General features: G+C 42.5%; 2 protein-coding genes across 5 annotated transcripts in view; one reads left to right on the forward strand and one right to left on the reverse strand.

Moving 5' to 3' along the window:
• LOC126521352 (popeye domain-containing protein 1-like) overlaps nt 1-5,802 on the reverse strand; it is a 50,853-nt gene extending 45,051 nt beyond the window's left edge. For all 4 annotated transcript variants that reach the window (XR_008610359.1, XM_050170039.2, XM_050170036.2 and 1 more), the window contains exon 1: nt 5,597-5,802. The gene's annotated coding sequence lies outside the window, so the exon portion shown is untranslated. The remainder of the gene's footprint in view (nt 1-5,596) is intronic.
• A 6,355-nt stretch (nt 5,803-12,157) lies between these two features.
• Non3 (Ribosome production factor 2-like protein Non3) lies at nt 12,158-25,761 on the forward strand. Its single transcript, XM_050170041.2, has 9 exons — nt 12,158-12,242; nt 12,448-12,580; nt 12,646-12,683; nt 12,749-12,788; nt 12,873-13,031; nt 14,757-14,856; nt 17,734-17,836; nt 23,873-24,017; nt 25,410-25,761. The coding sequence occupies exons 1-9, from the start codon at nt 12,211-12,213 to the stop codon at nt 25,617-25,619; spliced, it is 960 nt and encodes a 319-aa protein (XP_050025998.1). The 5' UTR covers nt 12,158-12,210; the 3' UTR covers nt 25,620-25,761.
• Nucleotides 25,762-25,836: the final 75 nt, after the last annotated feature.

Genomic DNA, 25,836 nt, shown 5'->3' on the forward strand with positions numbered 1-25,836 from the left:
AGAGAGTCGATGATAAACCTTTCTTAAACTGAGAAAGGCGTACATATTTACTTATTTTTACGCTCGCTTGCGAATTACAGCAAACACGCATGAACTAAATTTCGGTCGATGTAATATTCAAGATTGACATACAATAACCAAATAACCGAAATATCAAAATCACCGCGCTTCAACTTTGCTGTAGATGTATTTGCGCTGGAAAAGTTACTAAAACACACTGACGCAGAAGAAGGACGCTACATGCGATAAACGCGAACTTACCGAAGGGCCCGCTGTAATCAGGCGGAGAGTTGTACGACTGCCGATTGCTCTTCTTCTAGGCACTAGGTTGATAAACGTCTGATGACACACCCTTTATAAAAAAAAATGTATGAGATGCTCAGGCGGAACAATTGCCGGCAACCCGCGCTTGTTGCAACACCACCACCAGCGCGACGGACTAACCAAGTAGCTAACTGACGAACGAAATACGACGTGTGCATACAATAGACGCGAGCTAACGAACGAGAAACGAAGTGCGTACAAAGAGCTCGAGCTAAAGAACAAAACACAACGGGCATACAATAAATGCGAACTAATAAAGCATCGTTGAGTTCGCGCTCGTGCTTTGTAGATCATTTTTCGCTCGTCTCGTCTGCGTGATTTAGCAATGCATGCCGCGCAAACACCTTGTACAGTTGTGACAAACCGAGCAACTGACCCCTATGGTAGCTTTGCTGTAATTTTCGTTGAAGCCTAACCTCCCAAGAGGGGGAAAATGTACATCCTTCGACAAACAAACAAACAAACAAACAAACAAACAAACAAACAAACAAACAAACAAACAAACAAACAAACAAACAAAGGATTAAGCAGCTGGATGTTTTGTCATCCGCATGGAAAAAGCTAACGCTATTTCCATAGGCTCCAAGAGGCTTCAACGTTTTAGAAACGACGGAGTGCTTTTTGATGGCCTTGCTCGTACAGTCGTTCTTCCCCACTCCTCCCCTTTTTTTTTACATTTATTTATTAATTTTTAAAAATCTTTCGTCTCATCCCGCTGCGCAGTGTCGACCACTGCGCAGAAGGAATGCGTGTCTTTGCTCTTGGAACAGCTACAACACGTCACGGAGGAACGCGCTGCGTCATTGACGTGCCCTCCCTCTTCCACTCTCGCCTGCACACTTCTCCTCGAGGCCACCAAGTTCGCGACCCGCTTCTCTTGCTGCTCTTTTTCTGGCTCTTCTATTCTGCGCGTCAGCCTCGCCAGCTGTCGTCAGCGGGGTCGAATTTTAAAGCGTCGCCTCCCTCCTTCGGAGCGGGGCCTGCAAATCGCGCGCGCCTGCTTGAGACGGACAGTTTCGTAAAAAAGACGGACGGTCGGCAACTGGCCGCAAATCGTTAAAATTATTTAAAACAAGAGGCATTTAAAAGATGGGAAAGAAAGCGAGTCGTTCTCGGGCACAAACGTACACTGTGATAACGTCGTTGTTGTTGTGTACGATCGCCCCGACTGACTTTTTTTCCGTCCACGTGGAACGTGTGTGGCTAATAGGATCAGAGAATAAAAATAAGGGAAGGGAGCCGGTATGCAGTACACGCCCCGTGATACGGTCAGACTTGCGCTTGTCTTTATTTTTGTAAAACGCGGCGTAGTGATCGTGCGTTAGGCTACATGAATATTACAGCAGGCTCCAAGGTTACCCCCTTTTTTCCTGTCTCTTGTAAGCGAATAATGATAGTGCGTGTAAGGGCTGAAAGAGCAGCGTACCTCACAATTGAAAAGTTGCATGTCCAGTCTTTAAACTTCCGTTGCGACATTTTCTTCTAAGCTTCTTTCGAGGCTCGGAAACGCACTCATTCCTTCTGCGAGTTTGGTGTACCAACTTTTTACACGAAATGCGTTCGAAATTCCTTAAATTTAGGGAGACTGAGGTAATTAGCCGATTTTGTCTGAATTACTTTTACTACGGAGGCACACATATTAATGTTACTCGATGTAGAAATCAAAAATGTGATTATGTAAGTAACATTACTTATCTTTCTGTATATAAACAAAAAAGCCATGCGATTGGTCCCAGTGGAAGACGTGAAGCGCGCTGTTCGAGGAGCTCATAACTGTTTCAGAAATTAAAAAAAAACAATTTGACGCCGCTAATTTTAGAGCGTACTTTATTCCTACCGATTCGACACAAACAAGCGAAACTGAACAACTGAATAGTGCAAAGCATCACGCCACTAGTCGGTGCCCATCCATGTAAGACGTTACTGGTTGCGCCTCACTGTCATGCGGGTATCAAGCGACAATCCTTATCAAGCCACGATCGCGCTAGGTCATCTTAAAATGTGTGCCTCTGTGGTAAAACTAATCCAGAGTAAATCACTTAACGAACTCGGCTTCCCTTATTTTAAGGACTTTCGAACGCGTTGCGCAAAACTCGGTATGAGACGGGCTTTTTTTTTTTCACGGTGAAGGAAGCATTCGTGCTGCTTGAATGAAGTGCGTCTTTTGTTTGAAATGCGCTGAGCGAAAAGCATTGCATTGTTCGCGCCTATTAACTCTTTGCTCTTTACTATAGGGAAGCCAAAATAACGAGTACTCAAATCCTACGCTTCCGCATTTAATCGTGCCCTTTTGTAATACTTTTCGCAGAGTGATCACGGATGCACATTCTCATTATTCGCCCTGACAATTCCGTCCACGTATGCGCCAATAGACGTCCGCCCCACACCCCGCTCTATAGTGAAAGAAGGAACCCGGGTCGTATGTCAAGCGAGCAGAACCAATTTTCTGTTTCGTTACCGATTTAAAGGGTTATGAAACGGTAATTCTGCGGTGCCTAGCCTAACTAATGCCGGTATTTTATTTATTTTTTCTTGTGTTAGCTGCTTAGGTTTACTGGAGCTTTTATTTCGTTCTTTCTTGGATATGTATTTCTGTTGTATGTGCAAAGTGGCTTTCCGTTTTTTTTTTTTTTTTTTTTTTTTTTTTTTTTTTTTTGCCGTATACGGCTCTACAACTGGAACGGCCTCATAAGCTTCAGGCAGGGAGGTCGGTATATCTCCAAGATTCATTTCGCTTGGATTTGTTCCACGAGTATCATCGGCCACACAGACTTGCAAAGCACAACCTAGACCTAGACCCACTGCGCCTCTCTATCCCAGGAAAAAAAAGAAAAACAAGAAACCGAAAATAATTAGTGTATCAAGGAATTAAAACGAAATATTTGTGTTAGCAGTGTGCTGGTACTCTTGCCAGCACAATGCATCCAGTTATAACCGGTGGTTGCGGTACAAGCAATACCAATACAGATTACCTCAATTCGGTGGTAGTGGGACCCTTATGTAATGCCTTTAGGCTCTTAAGCAAAATATAATTGAAATAAATTAAATGCAATTCAATCTCAAAACAGCCTTCGTTGAACACAACGAATGCTTACAGAAATCTTTCCTTTAATTACATATGCTCTATACCCAGCCGCTACTCAGGAAACTCACTGCGATAGCACCACCCGCGAAAACAAAAGCGGTTCTTTTGCCATCAGCACTCTCGCATACATTCAGAGACGATTGGTTAGCTGCGAAAGGTGCACGTGGTTGTTAGAACGCAATGAGCACTGTCGTGTTCGAGCCCACTCCCACTCGTGTGCCGCGACCAACGTGTCTCAAGATAACGCTGTCACAATATCCCTTGTTTACCTTCAATGAATTACAGATGCATATGTATTGTGCCCAGACGTCGTTGCAAGAGGTGCTTCAATTTGCAACCAACCCACGACGTTGTGGATAAGCGCAGCGAATACATGTAGTCATGTTCGTCGATGCTCCTGTGGTGAGAAAAATGCGCTACGCATTCGAACGTTTGAAGACGAAACAAGAATTTTCGTGTGGTAATCGATTATATATAGATAGAAAGCTTGTCTGATGACTGGCTCTGTTTACTTTATAACTGCTGTTCACAACAATTTTGTCATTTTTTACGTCGCTTTGTGTTTCATAGGATCATAGCTAACACTGCCTGCCGCATTTATTTTTAACTATCTATATATTCTTGGACAACGAAGTTACCGTTGTTCAACTGCTGTTACTATAGTAGGAAACATTAAAATTATTCGGCCTGCTTCATCTTTCTGCGTACTTGCTATCCATGCACAGTACCACATTTTAAGCTTGAGAAGTGAAACTGCAGAACGGAAACAGAATTTGTGGCAAGAACATAAAACATATTCGAGCAACTTTAAAGTAATTTTGCGATTAGCTCAGTAGCGAGCTAATATACCTAAGAAAATGCTGCGTTATGTTACACTCAACTGAACTGATCACACCTCTGACAGTCGCAAATTCAGGCACCATTAATACATCATCTTGCTATATATCACTTTTTGATGCATAAGGGTAGAGACATGCAAAGTCGGCAAAGAGAAAGAGTACGTTCAGGATTTAGGCTATGCACACAAGACAAATAACGTTCGAGTCAACAAAAAGCGTGGTGAACTTAAATGCCCAACTTTTGCTCTACCCGGTTTTAGTGAATGCTGATTTGTTTTGAACTTCTCATTAAAATTCCCTGCCCTGATTGTTATCTCATGTTCGTGAATGAAACACACAAGTGCGTGAACAAATATGCGTTATCAAAAGACGTGTATAATAGCCGAGGTTTAGTATACAAAATATTATAACAGCGGATCTCAAAGCTATATCTGCGCAAGGCTAAAATAGTGTTTTATGCGAATGAATAGCTGCTTTTAGACTATGGAGCGGTGAAAGGCGACTGCACTGAGCGCATCCCGCAGACTTAGCGCAGAATGTATTGATTTATGAAGTTATGCCACTAATAAAAAGTGACAAGAATTTCTGCTAAAGTTTGTACCGCACATCCACCTTGATGGTGAGGCGGCTCGCTGTGACCGTCTTCCAGTCTATAGGAACACTAATTTCGTGAAACACAAAAACGGGTGCACAGCTTTCTTTCTTGGTCTACAAACGCTCGTCTCTGCTGCTCTATGCCCGTTTTACAGCTGCAGGCACTTGGAGCCGGTGGAATGATCTGTTACTACGCTCGCTAATAGATGAATGAGCTGTCCTCGACCCGGCACGGACTGTATCTTGTGAGATTTTGCTGTTGGCAACAGAAAGACAGCTATTAATTGCTCTTTCTGAAGCAATTCAGACCACCTTCGCTGTATTGGTTACTCACAATTTAAAGGCGCTAAAAAACTATACCAATATCCTCTGACGAAGCTCTTGATAGGAAAGAAAGAAAAAAAGAAAAAGAAAGGGAAGGGTTCAGCTGGCTTTCTTACACGCATCAAAACACCGAGGTGAAGCACGCTTTACGAGACAAGCGAAGCTCTCAACCGACGCCGGTGGGAGGGGGAAAAAAGGTGCGAAAGAACTGCATACTGCGCAGAGACAGGTCGAGAACAGAAGGCCCTACACGCGATGCACGATCGCTACATTTGTTTCGTCACACTCCGCATCGGCTCAATGTGTCGAGGCGCATCCGCCGACTGAAAGAGAGACACCACACACGCACACCACGCACGGTCCGTCTGTATGTCAACGCGTTTCGTTAAGTTCCCGAAGCAGGTAATTGCGAGCGAAGCAAGAGACTCACCTCTCTCAGAGCGACGGCCTAAATTCCCGAGCTGAGCTGCGAAGGCGACGGCACGATTCCCCGTAGAAACAAAGAAGGCCTAGGGCGTCTTGGGAGTAGGCGCGAAGGCGAGTCCGGGTCGAGGGCTTGGCTTTTCGCAGCTCGAGCCGCCGCTGTGGGCTTGCCAGCAGCCCTCGCCGAGCGCAAGCATGGCGGTCGCAGGCACTCCCAGCGGTTCCCTGTGACGCCGACAGAGGGCGCCCCGTGGCTCGGCGCCACCGGTTATCCCGAGGAGCGCCCGATTCTTCGATTTTGATTTCTTTGCTTCTTTTTGCCTCGTTTTGACGCTCATCGACCGCGGCAGTGCGCGGCCGGCTCCAGCCGTGGCGTCGACCGGTCAGACCGTCGTCGTCGGCTCCAGCGCGCGAGGCGACTGGCTGGCGTGCGCGACCCCGAGAAATAATGAGGGAAGACCCTCTCGGCTCGGTGCGCCTTGTCGCAATACTCTCGGGAGCGCCTTTCAAGCAGTTACTTTGGGAGCTCGGGCTATCTTCACTGCTTAGCAGTTGATCACGAACACCCTTCCGTCGCCGTTGCGTAAAGAAGCAAAATGGCCAAAGAAATCTCGCCACAGGCGCGCTCCTATGGAACAACGTAGGAGGTGTGCGAATTGTATTTTGAAAGGTAATGCATTGCCCAGAAACTCGGCTGGAAGTTCTGAAGTTATATTAGAATAAGACCATCAGCCTTTTTTTTTTTCTTCTTGCAATGGATTTTCTTTTATTTAAAGGGATTGCGGTGTAATTGCGAGGTATAAACAAGTGAAAGTCAAGTGCTACATTGCACAAGTTTTAACTGCACTATATATATATATGCCGATTCGTAGAATTGAGGGCCTTGGCACTTTTCTTAAGATAACAACAGATGCAATGATAGCCACCGAAACGTTGACTGTGCTGCAAACCTATGTAACCGCACAAGACACACAGATGGGCTTGGCCGCCTGGCTATATTGTACCAAGCTTCCCCACAAGCATTTTCCTTATATTCATGGTGAATTTAAGAAATGCACTGCTCAAGCGTTACCGACTTTCATATAGGTCTAAGCACAACTTTGTATTCAGTTGCTCAAACGCAGTCCATTTTTAAACGTGTTCTTGTGTCAGCACCATGCAGTCACGCTTGCCATATATTTTTATTCTACTTTTGCTGCTACTTTTGCTTCCGCTTGTAATTCTACCTTTTATTTGTATAAACAGTGTGTTGTCAACAGCCACGTTGACATTAATAATGCCATGGTAATTACCTCTGTGTCTCATGAACGTGGACAAACACTGATTTGACTAATTAAGCAAGGCTAGTGATTCATCTAATTATATAATAATTATTCACTGCGAGTCTTCAAAATAATCAATTCGTTTTATTCGAATCTTCACTTTATTCGACTTTTTTTCTTGCTGTCTCAACCAAAGTATCTGTGTTGTGACTATGTACTACAGCAAGCTGCATTGTCCGACATCCCGCTCTTTGAAACGAGAACCGGTGAAACACCGCTTGGACCTACACTGGCAGGTGTGGACGATGACGCTTAGTTCTTCGTAGTTTCACCCAGAAAAACAACGAAGGCATCCTCCAGTGACATTACTGGTTTATTTAATTTTATTTATTTCTAAGGTTGTTTCAGACACGATTGGGTCTTGGTCTGCAGGGAAAAGACAGATTTAATATTCGCATGACAGTGGCCATGCCACCCACACACTGTTCAAGATGGATGTGACACATATTACATACCAACAGTACACAATAGTTGCAGCGGCAAACACACACAAAGGAAGCGAATAACGTAGTGTAATGACGCTGTGTTTGATTCTGTTCAAGCTACAGAACGTCTATCATGCTGATCCTATTTTTCCTGCTGTTACAATTATATTTGTAAATTCCTCCCCGTCTAAGTCGTTCAATCACCCTTATATTATTTCTTTTGAATGTAATCACCCGTTCATTTGTTCCGATTTCTAAATTACTCACTAGTCGTTTGTTCCCAGTTTTACGTTTTCCAGCTATTCATTCGTTCATGCAATTGTTATCCGCGTATAACCAGCCAATTACGATATGATTTCACCGAATTTTAAAGCCACGAATATTTCAAATTTTTCGTGCCCTTTATTGTCATGGGGAAAACAGAATAACGTGGTATAACCAAACTCTTTCAAATGCACCTCAACGTTGGCGAGGTTTCATATTTTCCAAGGTCAATTCGAAGTACAAGATAGGCGAAGGGGAAATACGAGTAGCGCGAAAATCGATTGTAAGATAAAGAGAAAGCAGGGAGGCAAGGATGAGAGATAAAGCAGTCTGGTACGAAGATGAACCCGCGTTCATCACCAATCTTGCAAGCTAAGGGAAGGAGATTGTTTAGCATTTACTAGGGGTGGGGAGATTTAGCGCTAAGGGAAAAGTGCACGCGAAAACATGGAGAGACAGAGAGAGAGAGAGTGTGTGTGGTATCTACCCGCTCACAAATCTATCTATATATAGATAGATAGATGGATAGATAGACAGATATATTTTTCTTCCTCTATGGAGGGATAGATAGATAGATAGATAGATAGATAGATAGATAGATAGATAGATAGATAGATAGATAGATAGATAGATAGATAGATAGATAGATAGATAGATAGATAGATAGATAGATAGATAGATAGATAGATAGATAGATAGATAGATAGATAGATAGATAGATAGATAGATAGATAGATAGATAGATCTTGCTGTCCGAGTAACATTACTACGGATCATAGAGGTTTTAATGCGTTGCGATAATCATAAGGAACTCTACGCGCGAGGTATGGACTTAGACTTCTTTTTTCTTTTTGTGGCAGCAGGAAGAAGTGATCGGGAAGGCAGTTAATCATTAATTAATTTATTTATTATTAATGATCGCACCCTTCGAAACCCACCGGTTCTTCAGCGCTAGCACGGAGTTATTGCTGATGTAACTGCTGATGTAAAGTGATTTTTTTATGAAGACTAGCTCATGAAAAAAAATTACGCAACATTTATGACGCAAATTTAACGGAGAAGGGTGTGCTGACCGAGCACTATCTCAACGTTGGCTTGGAAGTATTGAGGCCTTTGTCGACCTCAGAGGCTAAAGTTTGCGATTGATTCCCAGTCTATGCGTAGCATGTGTGGATTTGTTTTTCATGTGTATTTAAATGTAACCAATTTTCGCGTGACACTACTCATGATTCCATGTAATAAAGCGAGAAAAAGATAACGCCTTTGTGGTTTAGTGGCTACGGCGTTGCACTGTTAAGCACGAGATCGCAGGGTGAAGTCCCGTTCGCGGCGACCGCATATAGATGGGGGCGAAATGCAAAAACCACCGTGCATCGCGTGCACGTTAAAAAAAACCCAGGTAGTCGAAATTATGTGCAGTCCCCCCTTCCCCCCGCCCCGCCTCTCCTACGGTGTGCTTCTTAATTAGAATCAGAATGTGGCACGTAAATCCCCAAAAATTTGTTTTTTAACCATACCGAAACCAGAACCACAGTTGTAAACAAAAAAACGATAAAATATAAAATTTATAAGGAACTATTATAGTATAATGTTATATGCATAAAATCAATCGGTATAAATTTGGTATAAATTTCTACATTAAACAGACGACTTTATTTGTTTCATTATTTTACAACTACACGGCTAGATTGAGTATTAATCCAATCCAAGCCAATACGAAGCGCAGTGCGTTGTTAGGGTGGCTAGAAGGGGAGGTGTGAATACCGGCGGCGCTTTCCTTCGGGCGCGCGTGACCCCCTTGCGCACCGATGCCACCAGGGGGAACGTGGCGCTGCTGCTCGCGGCGTGGTATTACGGCGTGGTACTCCCGCGCTGGCCTGCGCCCTACGCTGTCAGTTGGTCTCGTCGCCTGTTTTGGAGTGTTCCTCCCGCCATTCCGTCATTAGAGGGCGAGATGCTGTGGACCACCAAAGTTATGTTGAGCACCGCAGCGACGCACGGCTAGTTTATTACATTGCAGGTTATGTGGCGAGAAGGCGTGTTTTGCCCACATATTGTGAAGACTACGAAGCACCATAAAGGCAATATCCCCAGAGAGCTTCCACCAGAGGCATCCAAAGAGTGGGACCTTGAGGGCCTTTTATATCCCTCAGAATCGTTCTATAAGCTGGGCAATGCCCCAATTGAAAACAAACTAACTCGTTTATTCAGTGTAACACTCGCCGTGGTTGCTCAGTGGCTATGGTGTTGGGCTGCTGAGCACGAGGTCGTCGGATCGAATCCCGGCCACGGCGGCCGCATTTCGATGGAGGCGAAATGTGAAAATACCCGTGTACTTGGCTGCACGTTAAAGAACCCCAGGTGGTCAAAATTTCCGGAGCTCTCCACTACGGCGTGCCTCATAATCAGAAAGTGGTATTGGCACGTAGAACCCCATTATTTTTAATTCAGTGTAACACGCTAGCATGCCAAAGCTGTGGCCGAGATTTTGCAGTCAATTGGTTAAATGTCAAAGATTGGTTGCCTAGACCATTCTGATAGCCTAACAGCCTCAGTTATACGTTTTTATTGCCTCACAAGGATTCACTTTTTGCTTAAAAGTTTCAATCAGCAGAGCAGTGAGAAGAAACGGAAAACACTGAAACCTTGTGTGTTTCAGTGTCAGTGTTTCAGTGTTATAGCATTATGGGCCCGTTTCTTTTTAATATATACGTGAATGACATAACACAGATAGACAGAGAAATAAAAATGGTCATATATGCTGATGACACCAGCTTATTCTTTTCAGCCTCGTCTGCCTCGAACGTGGTCATGAAAGCAAATACAGCACTTAGGCAGCTTGAGAAGTGGACAAAATATAACGCTCTAAAAATTAACACTTCCAAAACAAAGGCCATTATTTACCGTCCAAAGAACAAGAATGTTCATATTAACGATGATATCACTCTTAATAATTTTAAAATAGATATAGTAAATTCCTTTAAAGTACTAGGTGTACTTTTCAATGAGAAAATGACGTGGGATGACCACACAAATTACGTAGCATCTAAACTGTCACGTGTCATCGGATCGATTTACACTCATAAGGACATCCTCCCTATAAAAGTGAAATTGCTCCTTCACAATTCCTTGTTCTGTTCGCACCTAAATTATTGTCATTTGGTCTGGGGGGAAACATCCTTCGCGAATCTACGAAAATTGCACGTTCAGCAGAAAAGAATGCTCAGAATAATATACAATGTAGCATATATGACCACCCATCTAAACCGCTCTTTATGAAAGACAACATAATGCCGATTCATGATCTGTACGCATACCGCCTAATCACTAAATACATTACAGAGGTCAAAAATAACGTCTCGTTCATTGCCCAACTGGCATCACTGCAGAAAAGAAATTTCGCGTACGCAACCAGAAACACCGATATTTGGCACATACATTCATTCAGAACAGGTTACGGACAACATATGCTCAGAAACACTCTTCCACATCTCTTAAACATTTGCCAACATTACAATTTAAATCTCCAACGCACCCGGTCAAAAGATTTGCGTCATTTTGTTTCACTTATAAGTGAAAGGGCGGCACTTTCTATTTGAAATGTACGACATCATATTATGCACATCGCTTTGTTTTTTTTTTTTGCAAATGTACATTTTTTGTAAAAATTGTCATTTGTGATATTCCTTGTGTCTGTACTTATATGCTTGTACTGTTTGCCTTTTTTTTCTAAACATCATGTATTGTATCGGGGAGGCGAGAGCCCGTCAAGCTGGATATCTAGCTTTTTCTCTCCCCCTCCCACATCCTTGGGATGGAAAATAAAGGCATTATTATTATTATTATTATTATTATTATTATTATTGTAAATATTTTTGCTCACTTGTAAATAAACGATTTCGTGACCAGATCTGTTGCTTCACTGTCTACAATCATAGTAAATTCCTTATATGAGCGTCAACATGACATGCTACAGGTCTGCAAGCGCAGACAAAAAGTGGTTTGTAAATACGTCCAGACTTTAGCAGGTAATGTCTGCAGCTTACAGGTCTTACGGCACGCATAGGGTGATTGACTGCTGATCTCGAGGACGGCGGTCGCATTTTCAGGGAGGCGATATGCAAGGCGCCCGTGTGCCGTATGATGTCAGTGCGCGTTAAAGAACCCGAAGTGGTCGAAATTATTTCGAAGCCCCCACTAGCTCCTAACACCCAAAGCCAGCTCACGAAATGCGCACAGACAAAACGCGTTTGAATCTCGATACAGTGCGAACTGGGCCCGTAAAATCTCACAGGAGTAATGATTTGGGCTGACATAACATTGTTTTCATGATAAAGATTCATTCTTTGACGCTCGCAGAAAGCGCGGGATACCCGAAACGGGCTCATTTTCACTTCGGTGGTAGAGATGCAGCCGACGCGAGGCTGGCGAGGCGCTCATTTCGGCTGCGCGCTTACCCCGCCTTGGTCAACAGCGCCGCCCCGCGGCATCGGTGCGCTGTGGGGTCACGTTTGCGCCGCCGGTATTCACACCTCCCCTTCTAGCCACCCTAGCGTTGTGTAGTTGTGGTTTGCATCTGTGCACGTGTGCGTGCGCTCTGTGCCTGATCAATGACTAAAATGGCAGGAATACCCGGCGTTGTGTACGTAGTTCATTTTTCTGGATGTTCTTAACAGGTCATTTATTCATATTGAACCATTCGCTAGGAATAATTGGTGGACAGAAATTGTCCGGCGGCGATGGCTCCCTGACAAGCGCTTGCCAGTGTAGTTGCCGTGCTATTTCTGATGCAAATCCAACATCTGCTTCGTGTCATTCATCTTTAATACGACGTTATTGCTTTTCAGAAAACCTAAAACGCAAAGAGGAAAGCGTTTTCTCGAAAACCGCGCGTCAAAGCTAGTCGAAAACACGAAGAGTGCGATATTCATCCGAGGGTCCAATGCCAACAACACAGTCTTGAAAGCCATGAGGAATATAGTAAGAGACTTTAAATATGTTTCTTCAGTTACACCGTTTAACTAACTGTCGTTTTCACTTTACAGTGTTCTCTGAAAAGACCTCATTCAGTATTCTTTAACAAGTGAGTACCATGATCGCACTGTAGCTTTTAGTGGCTTTTCCATCTAACAAACTGTTGCCTTTCAGGAAAAATGAAATGAAGCCATTCGAAGATCAGACAGCGCTTGTAAGCCATTCCTATTCGTGTTCTATTTCATTGCTTGCCAGAAAGCCGGGTAATTCTTAAATAGCTGATCTGATTAACTTTCAGGAGTTCATGACACAGAAAAATGATGCCTCGCATTTTGTGCTTGGAACGCACTCGAAAAAGCGGCCCAACAACTTGGTTGTCGGCCGGACATACGATGGACACCTTCTGGATATGTTTGAACTCGGAATGGAAGATTTTAAAGCACTGGAGGACTTCAAGGTTTCTTGCATGTCTTTGCATTTGTGACTAAGCAATGCACGCGTGCACAATGTACTTGGCCTTGTGAGCCATATGTGAGCTATGTGTATCTGCCTTCTTGCCTCTGACACATAAATGTGGCTGCTGCCTTAAGGACATTAAAGCAAGCTGTTAAACCTCAGCAGTGCACCAAGAGGTTAGCTGACAGAAGCATTAACTTATTTGCTTAAGGATAGCACACATACATATTTCCTTTAAAAAAAAATATCAACGTGAGTGTTGTGCGTAATGAGAAAACAGCAATAATGCTCACCAACTCTCCCAAATTTTCTTTAAACTTTACAAATTCAGACTCATTCGAAGATCTTACGAATGTTTCATCAAGCGTTAGGAAAGGTAAATTCTGCGTAAGGTTCGTTACAGTGCAGCACAAGACATGGAAAAAGGAATGTATAAAATGGCATGACACATCGTTTTATACCTTCCTTTTGTCCGTGTCTTGTGTTCTGCTGTAACGAACCTTACAATGAATCCTAACCAACTGGCCCAACTTGCCATCTTGATAAGGTAAATTCTGTTAGTGACAAAGTTTTGCTTTGACCGATCAGCAGATTTTCCTTTCTGTGATTATGAAAGGAAACCAGGTATGCACCTACTTTAAGTAAACAGACTGCAAAGCAGGTGAAATTGGCAACAGCAAGGTCACTGGAAAAATCACTGTGATCTGAAAACAATCTTTTGCTTCTCAGTCTTTGTTGATCCACATTTGCTGCTACTTGTTTGCTGCGTTTAAAGACAAATTATCGTTAATGAAGGGCATATGTATCCGTCAAAAAGTGTACGCTCAAGGCAAACTAATAAAAGGAATACATGCTATTTTCTCCTTCCTCTCTTTTGGTGTAGTCACAGGCTGGCAGGTATGGTGATAAATGCGCAGCATAAGACAAGGTCAGCGCACTATTGGTCAACGTCTTCATGCTTCATGCATGACACTATTCATGCATTATAGAGAAGTTAGAAATCAAGGTGCATAAATGTTTACTAGAACAGCCTTTTCATTTCATATGCACATAGGTAGACACTAGTGCAACAAAGAAAAACAAGCGAGAGCAACGTGGGACAATACTTAAAGCACTGGTGGTCATCTTTTAATGCATTCCTTGGTTGTGTTGTTTGCAGCACAGGTATTTTTCTCGTACAGCTCATAGGTGATGAAGGGCTGTATGTTTGCTGTCCAAGTGAACTCTGTATATTCATACTTTTTCATATGTTAGTGTCGCAGGAAACTTCGCTACCTTTTTAAAGTTTGTCATATTGTAGGAAATTTGGGCTGTTCATATTAAAATCCTGCATCTTATTATGAACACTGTAAAAACGTACATCCTCGGTTAGTTTTCATTATGGTGTCTATATATAGCAGTTTCTTTAGGTAGTTGTCAAAGGTATCTACTAGGGTTACAAGTGCTTTAGTTTAGCCATATAGAGTAGCTATACTGATAACGTATTCTTGCAGCTCATTTTAGGTAGACAGATTTAAAGTAACAAAAGGATGTCTGAAAGCTGGTGATTGATGTTTTCTTATGTGCATATGGTAAGCAGTGAAAATCAGGTTTCACATGATTATGCTGGCTGAATTTAATTTGACAGTTGGGACAGTTGATTAACAACCTTGTCAAGTCATTTAACAGCATTGTGCACTTTCTGTTTTAGGTGAAGCACTATTTTAGTTTTCTTACTTTTTTCCAGATCCCAAAAGTACCTGTAGGCACAAAGCCCATGCTGATTTTTGCTGGTGAACAGTTTGAACAAAACAAGGATCTTGAACGGTTGAAGAATTTCTTTATAGGTATATACTTCTCATTTGCGCCATCTTTTCACTACAAACTGCTCTTGCAAAAATGAAAAATTGAGGTTCGGAGAAGTAAGTGCACTCGGATGCAACATACTAAGGATAAAGAAGTGCAGTGTGGTCATGTACAGTTAACTACAAAATTTATGGACCATGTGATTTGAGGAAATAATGCATTTATAAGCAGTTGTGACCATAGCCAGCAAAAACATACAACACCGTGTTGTTCGTATATATACATGTAGAGGCTAGAAATCTGAATGCCTGGCTTTGTTCCAAGGCTGCTAGTAATTGTAACTTTTTTCAAATCTTGTAGGCAGTAAATTTTTTCGGATAACCATACAACCATGACGGTGGCGTACTGACATGCAAGCCAATACATAACTTAAATTCAGCAAAATTATTCGACAGGTTCACTTCTGAACCACACCTTCTGGTGTGCATAATAGCATGAGCCCTGCTATTGTAGAGTGTTTTAGCGTACATTACTATGCTACCATTACTGCTACCAGAAATTCAGTGATGTGACTGTGCATGTCTATGTTCTGCTGGTGTGACTGCTGCTTGCTGAGATGGAGTACTGTGGTACCATGTTTGTCATGTGCAGTTGTGAGCTCTTCAGCGCATCGGTTTGTGAAGCACATAGAATTCACGAAAAACCAAGAACCATCAACTCAATGTTGATGGTTCTCAGCTGAACTAGTTATTTAAGGAGCATGAACAAAAATGTCAGCCCACTTTATCATCAAATCCTGCAACTCTAAGCACATTTACTGCACAGTAATTACTTTGCAGTAATTACTTTGCAGTAGATGCGTATAAAGCTGGAGCAATCGATAAAGCCTGCCAACTTTTTCTTTGTGCTCTCTGAGTTTCCCCTACCTTTTCATTTGTCTGCAGTTATTAAACTACAAACAGTTAGTTTTATAATTTCTGCAGCTTTCTGCAAGACATTTCTCAACTTGGTGCAAACTCTTTCAGCCGTATACAGCAACAACAGCAGCGACTCAATGACACATGCTATGGCAGCTTATGTGGATGGAGCTAGCCCTATCTGAAGTTCTAAACTGCTGTCTCAGTAAAATGTTCGATTTGGTATCAGTATTGTACACTAATTAAATTATGCATATGCCTCGGCATGATGACACGTGTGCCAATGCTACAAACAGAGCGAGGCAAACCCTTTTGCAAATTTTTAACTGCTGCTGCACCGAAAACTACTCACTGCTGCATTCCTACTTTGCATGTTATTGAAGTTTTTTTACTGAATTCTAGAAAGCTTGACTCCTTATCAAGGCCCTGGAAGAATCTAGAGTTATCATACTTCCTACGATTACAACTGCTGTGCATGCAGTTGCATAATGCAGAGCAAACAAGTGATGCTGGCAAGGCTAGACAGCATACTGGTAGTGCCACTTCGTTTACGTTGTGCAGCATATATGCTGTACAGCAATTCTGAAGCAGTCTTTTTCATTTAGTTTGATTACCTGTAGGTTGACAAAGATAGCTAAATACTAAGCAAATATGCTGGAATTATCTGAGCAAGGATATGATGCTCATTTTGTACATTAAACGCCATGTGACATATTGGATGGCATGTTCCTCAATGATGTTTCTATTCTTGAGTGTAGTACCAGGGAGAAGTGTAGTTCATTTCATGAAGAATCATGTTTTAGATGTACCTAGTCACACATACTGCCCCCTCCCCCCCCCCCCCGTCTGTTTCTGGCAATGGACAGTGCCTTGTTTCGTCATTTTAGTAAAGTAATATGTCCAGGGAAATTAGTAACACATGGATTTGTTAGCTTGCATGACAAGCACAGCAGGTTTGAGCATGGTAGAAGCAAGAAGTTAGCTAAAACATAAACCTTGACAATGAAGAGATCATTCCAATGACTCCTGTACGAACTGCTTCCATATATGCGCAGTCAGATTTACGAAGCTCCAGAGTATTGTAGCGGTAGTGAGGTACAACTAAGCTAAACTGCTCCATTAATCCAGTGTATAATAATAATACTGTTAAAGTAACCTTAAGCTTTAATCTCTATGAAGTTCTCACGCTTTTCTTAGCACAGTACTGGATGTAAGCAGCCACATGCCAGAGACGTCCTTTACTGTAAACATACAACCACTGTGGTGCTACTGCAGGTCACAAGTGTGCCCATTAGAACAAGTTCTCACTTGTATAGAAGATTTTTTAATGATTATTTTATTAAGGGAATACTGACATGACGTTTCCAACTTATCGTTTTTTGCATTAAATGGAGGTCCTAGACTTTGAAACACTAGGAAAAAACAATGTCATGCCACAATAAGCACACAACACCGATTGAGATTTCTTGGGGACATATTTGGTTCAGAGTAATGGACACTTTCATGTTCTGTGCCCTTTCATGACCCTTACATGTACTGGCATGGATAAGCAGGGCTAATCACTTGTCATTATGGTTGCAGACAGCTAATGAACATAATTTTCAGCATGGAGACAATGAATAAAAATTTTGTAGTGGCTTCATTTGTTGTAATGTGCTATACATAAAAAGCATGAAGCTTGGTCTTGATTAGCTTAATGTAAGGGGTTCACTGTAGCACGAGCACTCATTATCCTTATGTCCTAATTTGCATGACATATAGCATTGTAATGTCCTGCAGTGCCAGTGTTTCCCTATACGACTCGCTGCTGGCATGCCATTATTATGTCCTGCCCGTTTCTGCTCTTGTCACGCCAAATGCAGGTATTTGTTTGGCCTTATGTGCAGTAGTATTCCTTCCTATTGGCTATGTAGTGTAGAGCTGTACAGAAAAATGTGGTGGTGCTGAGAAAGCCTGTTATCTGAAGTTTGGCACACATGTTCTTGTTTACGCCCATTCCAGATTTCTTCCGAGGTGAAACAGCAGAGGCTATAAGTCTACAAGGACTTGAGCATGTTATCATGTTCACTGCAGCGGAGAACAAGATAACATTGAGAAGCTATAAGTAAGATGATTTGGCTTTTTATGTTGCTGGTATAGATGGTGGGGGCATGTATGTAGGTGGATGTATCTCATAACTATTACTTAAATTTCCTATTCTTATTGCACTTTGTCATGGGCTCAAACAAAGCTTTAGCAGGAGTGACCATTGGTTGATGCAGATGGCAAGAAGTATAGAGCCGGCGGAAAAGAATACTTACAACTCTGCTTAAGCAGTATTCATGTGGCAGAGAGTGATTTGCTGTGAGCTCCATGTGGGCAATATGGAAGTTGGAGGGACATCACTCTATCAGACGAATTAAACTCGCTCTAGGATAGCAGTGCATACCAGGCAGTGTTACCATCGGCGCTCCATGGCGGATGAGTGCTGCTCAAGAGAAATCTGCTGGTGCCTTATCACCGCCGTTTGCCACCTCCCTGATACAATTTAAGCTCTACTCCTTAACCCTTTCGCTGTCGGACCATTCTGGCCGTGACGCACCCCCAGTGTCGGCTTGGTTTCAGGGAACGAGCATAACAGGGAATGAACATAGCAATTTATTTTTGATTATGATTGGTATACAAATAACATAGTCAATGCTATGTGCACATTTCAGTGTTCTGCAGCTGCTGTTAGTAAACATCATCATCATCAGCCTGACTATAAAATCCGTTCAACATCCGAATCTGACGATGCGGAACCCTCTTCCTCGCATGCGACTCTGTCCGAAGATGAATCTGAGCTCGGCTCGTATTCTAAATCGGAATTGAGCCACCGCACCAATGAGCAGACGAAGGTCCCGTGCGCTCAGCCATCCGAAAGTAACCGCGCGCTGGGAGGATGCGCTTTCAGTCGCCCGCACAACGGAGAGAAATGGAATGTTGCGTGATCGAGAAGACAGAGGGAGATGGAAAAAGGCTAAACAAAGTTCGAAGGGCTTTACGTTTACTGCTGCAAGTCGGAAGCGAGGGTTCGGCGAGAGAGCGAAAGCAGCAATCGAGTCACTCTTTTCGGAGAGGCGACGGCACGTGCGCCTGAACTTGACGCGGCGTAGCAAACGCACCAACAGAAGAAAAAGAAAAACCTTCAAACCAGCGGAGATGGCAGAACAACCCTTGAACCCACAACCACACGCGCGCGACGCATGATCCAGCGAACGCGGAGCCACTGCGCCACTCAGCAAAGATAAAGTGGGGAGTGGCAGTCGCACCGTACTCTTCAATACATGGGTTAACACAGGTCGGGGAGAATATACGAACTTGTAGAAAGAGTCAACAGATGGCGTGGCCAATTCAGGAGCGCCAGCTTTGCGCTCAGGCGCGAAATTTTGAACGCACGATAGAGAACGTACCGGTACGTCAGTGACACCGTGGGGGGGAAGCGCAATGACGTACCGGTACGTCTGTGACAGCGAAAGGGTTAATAAGATTCTGAAGCCTGATTGAGACTCTGTCCGTAAAGAAGTGGTGGCTCTGTGCTCCAGCATTGTCACGAGATACCGGAGCACTTCCACATACAGTCAAATCTCGATGTGATGCTCATTAATTATCAAAATTACAATTCCTACTCACCCTATAGTCCCCGTAAGTATAAACATACGCATTGTTTAATGGCACCAAACTCTCATTAATTTGAATGTATTTGGCTGCACACTGATAGATTCGAACAACTCCTGGAGCACACCGAGGGTTGCAAAAGTGATGCTATCAAGCAGAAGCACAACTAACATATAACCAAAACAAAGCGGTGGAGTCTGCATTGTCACAGTCATCAGCTGGAACCATATGGGAACAACAGGCGCGCTTCATGCCTTTTATTTCATAGAGGTCCAGCGCCAGGCACGGCATCACATTGGCTGTGTTCCTTTATGACTGCGTGTCATCTGTGGCTGTGACGATATAGACTATGGATTCGTCTGCAGTGGTTCTGCTGAGCACTGGCTTCATTTTGATTCAGAGCAACACGTGCAGTGTCGCAAAGACCATGGTAGCCATCGAGGACAAAAAGTAATTTTAATGCAACTGACGTGCTGGCATCACATTTGGTGCTTTATTACCAGCCAGCTCATTGGCAATAAAATAACTGGGATGTGTACATGGTTCTGAAAAGCATGTCTACATGTCTAAAGACATCCATCTCGCACTACTACCACACTGCTAAAGAAGTTGTGCAGCTGTCACACCTGTGAGAACTTGTCAATCACAAGATGACAAGAACTTGAGTTCCTGCACTGATATTGTGCAAAAATTTGCTATTTGCAAAAATTGCAGATTTATTTAGTAAATAAAAGCATGTTGAAATAGCAAATGCTATTTGTTTTCATGGTCCATTCGATAATGCAACCTTTAATTAACTTGGACATCTTTTCCAGTCCTGTGAAATCAGAATTACCATTTTACTACCACACCTCACATGGAAGCTAGTGCTCGAAAAGCTTTGGCAAATCTGCACTGAATTGGTTCCCAACCATGGTCACTTAGCCATATAATGTAACCCAAATGCCATAGTGATGTCCGTGGAGCCACTTAGATTTAGGGCTTGGAAGTTTCCTGTGAGTTTCAGGATTGACTTCGATGCAAGGGCAAGAAGTTTGGTGGCTCTAGCTTTAGGGCAAGCACTTCCTCTACAAATCGAAACAAGGATGCTTTGCCCATTTAGCCTTATTGAAAACGGGAACATCACTTCTGATTTTAGTAAAACAGTGCCTTTGATGCAGTAGTGGCCAATGGGGTACCTCGCATTGCTATAACATTGTGAAGGCCTCTGCAGGCACAACAGCTGGCAGTCAAGTAAGTCACCAAGTCTACTGTGTGTGTGGTGAACATGTAAGGCTCATGCAGCTGCAGGTCTCGATGTTCTTCCTAGAATCACAATTCTGTGCTCACATTATCTTCGTTCACACTGATATCAGAACATGTAAGAGCAGACGTGCTTTAATATGCACTTTATAAAAATAACAAACCCCGAACTGTTTCAGTGCGAGAACCAATACGTTGTTTACCGAAGTGACCGAACTGGTAGAATTGGTGGTGGCGTTCTGCTCGCCGTTAAAGAATGTATTAATTGTTTTTTTGTGACCATTGATACCAATTTAGAGCTAATTTGGTGCTGTATAACTATTAGTTTTAAAAAAATAATACTAGGTGTGTGCTACCGATCCCCATCAAGCGACTCATCCTTTTGCGATGACTTATATGATTGTTTAAATAAGATTACCATGCGTTTCCCCGGAACTGAAATTATACTCTTAGGCGATTTTAATTTTCCTAACATTGTCTGGTCACATGTCAGTCCCTTTTCTAATCCTTCGTCGGCCGAGGCCAATCGGTTCATTTCCATTTGCTCTGACTTCGGCTTATCGCAGATCGTCAGACTTCCAACACGTGTAGCACATAACACATCATCACTCCTGGACCTCATTCTAACGTCATCGCCCGATAACTTTTCTGCGGTGACACACATGCCCGGACTGAGCGATCATGACATCTTGCATTTTACACTTACAACAACACAACAAAAAACATACCGACAGCGGAAAAAATTCCGAGATTATAAAAAAGCTAACTATCAAGCCATCAACAGAGAACTATGCATATTTCTAGACACTTTCCTACCACTTTATCTGCAACGCTCCATAGAAACTAACTGGTCTATCTTCAGAAATAAAATAAGTGAGCTTATCACCAAACACGTACCTCTTCGATCCGTCTATGCTAACAATAAAGCACCATGGTACAGCACATATCTTAATCGGTTATCGAACAGGAAAAAACGTTTATTCCGTACAGCGAAACATTCCTCAAAACAGACACATTGGCTAGCATATAAACACGCAGCAATTTCATATATTAAAGCCCTAAGGTCAGCTAAATTTTCATTCCTTAATTGTACACTTCCAAATTTATTGAAGACTAATCCAAAACGCTTCTGGGAAGCCATAGGAGGAAACAACCATAAAACTGGAATCTCATTGCTAACAACTTCTGGGGACCCAGTACCTGACCTATTGTGTTCTACCGTGCTTAACAATACCTTCACTCAGTCATTCTCATCACCTCAGACCCCTGATCCGATGCCCGAGATAAAATCAACTAACTACCATTTCATGGATCCCATCGTTTTCGACGCAACTGGTATCAAAGCCATAGTACAAAACTTAAAACCTAAAGCATCATGTGGGGTAGATGAAATTAACACTATATTCTTACAAAACACAGCGGAATACTGTTCAATCCTACTAGAATGCATTTACTCACAATCTTACAACTCTGGCACCATACCGTATGATTGGAAAATTGGCAAAGTAATCCCCATTCACAAAACCGGACCAACCCATGATCCACACAACTACAGACCCATTTCACTTACATCTGTACCATGCAAAGTTATGGAGCATATAATATACACACATCTGGTTAATTTTCTTGAAAATAACAACTTCTTCACAGTTATGCAGCATGGATTCCGTAAAAACTTCTCTTGTGATACTCAGCTTATCCTCTTCACTAATGCCCTACATGCCAATTTAGATTCTGGTTTTTTAACAGATTGTATATTTCTCGACTTCTCTAAAGCATTTGACAAAGTGAACCATGCATTGCTTCTTCATAAATTAGGCGTTCTAAACATCGACCCCTCCGTAATTGATTGGATCCGCGCGTTTCTGACATCACGTGTTCAATATGTAACCACTAATGACGCTAACTCACCTTTAGCCCCAGTTGACTCCGGCGTCCCGCAAGGGTCTGTGCTCGGTCCTTTATTATTCCTAATTTATATTAATGACTTGCCCACTCACGTTTCCTCGAACATTTGTCTTTTTGCGGATGACTGCGTCTTGTATCGAAAAATAACTAATTCTTCAGATATTCTACTAATTCAGGAGGATCTCAATAACATAAATGAGTGGTGTCGTACATGGCGCATGGAATTAAACATTAGAAAGTGTAAGACTATGAGGATTTCTCGTACTAACGTCATCTGCCCCACCTATACGCTAAATAACATCCCACTAGAATGTGTAACGTCATACCGATACTTGGGGGTTCACATTGCCAGCAATCTATCCTGGAAAACTCACATTGATCATATAACATCTAAGGCCACTCGCACGCTGGGATACTTTCGTCGAAAATTTTCTCAAGCACCATCATCACTAAAACTCTTATTGTACACAACTTACATTCGCCCACAACTAGAGTACGCGTCATCAGTATGGGACCCTGGTCATGACACCCTCATACAGTCTCTAGAGGCAATACAGAATCGATCAGCCCGTTTCATTCTCACCAACTACCAAAGAACTGCGAGTGTCACTAACATGAAAGCTCTCCTTCACCTCCCGCTGTTATCAACCCGTAGAAAACTATCTCGCATATGTCTTTTGCATAAAATCTACTACCATAACACATATTTACGCTCTATCTTTGTCCAACCACCACCATACATTTCATCTCGCATAGACCACCGCCAAAAGGTAAACATTCCGCACTGCAACACCGTCGGCTTTTCATACTCATTTCTTCCGCAAACGAGCAAAGATTGGAATAACTTACCCGCATTACTTACAAGCATTATTGACACCAATAACTTTAAAAGCACACTTCAATGCTTCATGTTATAAATAATTGTTGCGTTTGCTTGTTCTGTATAATAACTGCTTTTATGCCATTGTTTCACATTATTGCTTGTATTTTTATATCGTATGTTCTTTCCTTTCTTTATTTTGTTCCGCCATGTATTTTTGCCACGCTCACAAGTTTCTATTTACCATTCTTGTTTTGTATACGATGTTTTTTGCCATGTTGTTTGCCTTCCCTCCTTATTTTGTGATTGCCTCTGTATTTACTTACTTTGCCCCTCCCCTCTGCAATGTACAACCGTACCTTGAGGGTATGATAAATAAATAAATAAATAAATAAATAAATAAATAATCATACTTACTATTAGTTGGTGATGCAGTGTATACTTAGAATTTATAATACTGTGTTTCGTTCACTGGCCAGTCCTTCAGACCTAGTGTATAGAGACAGACTAATATACATTCATTACTGCATGCAGGGTGCTGTTAAAGAAGTCTGGAACCAAGACTCCTCGTGTTGAACTGGAGGAAATTGGACCCCGTGCAGACTTAACCCTCAGACGAACTAAGATTGCATCTGATGACTTGTTCAAGACAGCAAGAAGACAGCCCAAGCAGAACAAGGTGCACAGCTTTTCATAAATGTTCTTATTTACCGTATTTACTTGCATAATGATCTCACTTTTTTTTTTCAAAAAAATTGATGCGAATTCAGGGGTGCGATCATTACGCGGGTTAAATTTCCTGTGAAAACAATTTTTTTTCCATCCTGCGTTTGCTGCGGGATGACAACAGGTCAACATATAGGCGGCTGCTGCTGTATGTAGTGCGGGACACCAAAAGAAAAATGGCAGCCGGCAGAGCAGGCCGAACGTGCCGAAAGAGATTTTTTTCCTTCTCATGAGTACATTACGTGCATTGAAACAGTTTCTTCCGTATCAGTAATGAATAATATCGTTAATATCGGCAAGTTTGCGGCAATAACATAGCCATGTCCACTTTGAGGGGACAGAAACAGATGGGTGTGCTTAGCTGCCAGTGACATAGAAACAGATCGCCAGCATGCTGCGGAAACTGCGGCATCTGTCTTCACTACTATTCCAATATGGCGCGTTACTGCTAAGGGTGGGCGAATATCTTAGCTGTGTTACAAGTGTCAGCGTATGAATAGAGTACACTTCTAACGTATCAGTGTAAACGTGGCTACTATCGTTGCCTCTCACAATTTGTTGCGTGCCCATGAGTGCAGATCAGAAGACTAGAAAGGCGCCTTTTTGTTGTTGACCAGAACCTTTATAAAGCATACACATAACAAAGGCAGGTTTGGTGGTACCTTTTTTTGTCATGAAAGTGCGGAAAGTGATGGAAGTAATGAAATGGGGCATCTACTTAAGAATGTTTGGTGCGTCCAGACCGCTTGGTTTGTCTTGAGTCGTTTGCGTGGCATTCAACAGATGGTAAGCGCGAACATTATTAGCTAGACTTGGCACACGAAATATCGCTGCGGCAAGTTCGGGGTGCGATCATTACACGGGAAATAAAAGAATCGAATTTTGACAGCAAAATTCAGGGGTGCGATCATTATGACAGTAAATACGGTATTCGCTGCTATAACAGAATTGCAAAAAGTTGCAATGTTTGGCTAGTTGGAGCAGCACAGTAAACGAGAATGGAGACAAAAAGGACACTGTACAAGCGCTGTGTGGCGTCTTTGCCCCTGTCCTTGTTTTGTGTGCTGTTCCCATGCCCTATAATGGTATCGTTATGAGAATTTTCTAGCAGAAGCTGCTAGTGATTTGCATGACTCTTACGCGCTCTCTCACATGGCTAAATTTATGGTGCGCCAGGCACAGTGTTATTTACATAGTGCAGTGTAGCAATAAAGTACATCCCATCTTCTGTAGGCATGCACAAGTGGAACATGACAACTGTTGTAAATATAATTTGATATCACATGTTTGGGTTCATGAAATCGCCCGCAAGTAGTCTAATTCCTCAACACATGACTTTGTGCAGATCAAGAAGAAGAAGAACATTGAGAAGACTGCGCTGGGTGCCACAATGGGACGTATTCACATGGAAAAGCAAGACTTTGGCAAATTGCAGACTAGGAAGCTCAAAGGCCTCAAGAAGACACCCGAAGAAAAGAAGGCAGCTAGGGCTGCCAGGAAAGCCACAGCAAGAGCTTCTGCCAGTCAAGACACAGAGATGGCTGTTGATACATGAATTGCATCTCCAGTTTATTGGATGTAAATACACAACGAAAAGGATTCATGCTGTTTTTAGCTATTTGTACTTGAGATTGCTAATCAAACATTTTGCATAATTCAACAACTATTAAAAAAGTGTATAGCCTTTTACCTTCCAAGCAACTTTTGTTGCCAATTCATTTAAACAAGTAATAACACTAGTCCACTGCTTGGCTCACAAAGGATGTTCTTTG

The sequence above is a fragment of the Dermacentor andersoni genome, chromosome 6 (genome assembly GCF_023375885.2).
Source record: "Dermacentor andersoni chromosome 6, qqDerAnde1_hic_scaffold, whole genome shotgun sequence".
NCBI classification, from domain to species: domain Eukaryota; kingdom Metazoa; phylum Arthropoda; class Arachnida; order Ixodida; family Ixodidae; genus Dermacentor; species Dermacentor andersoni.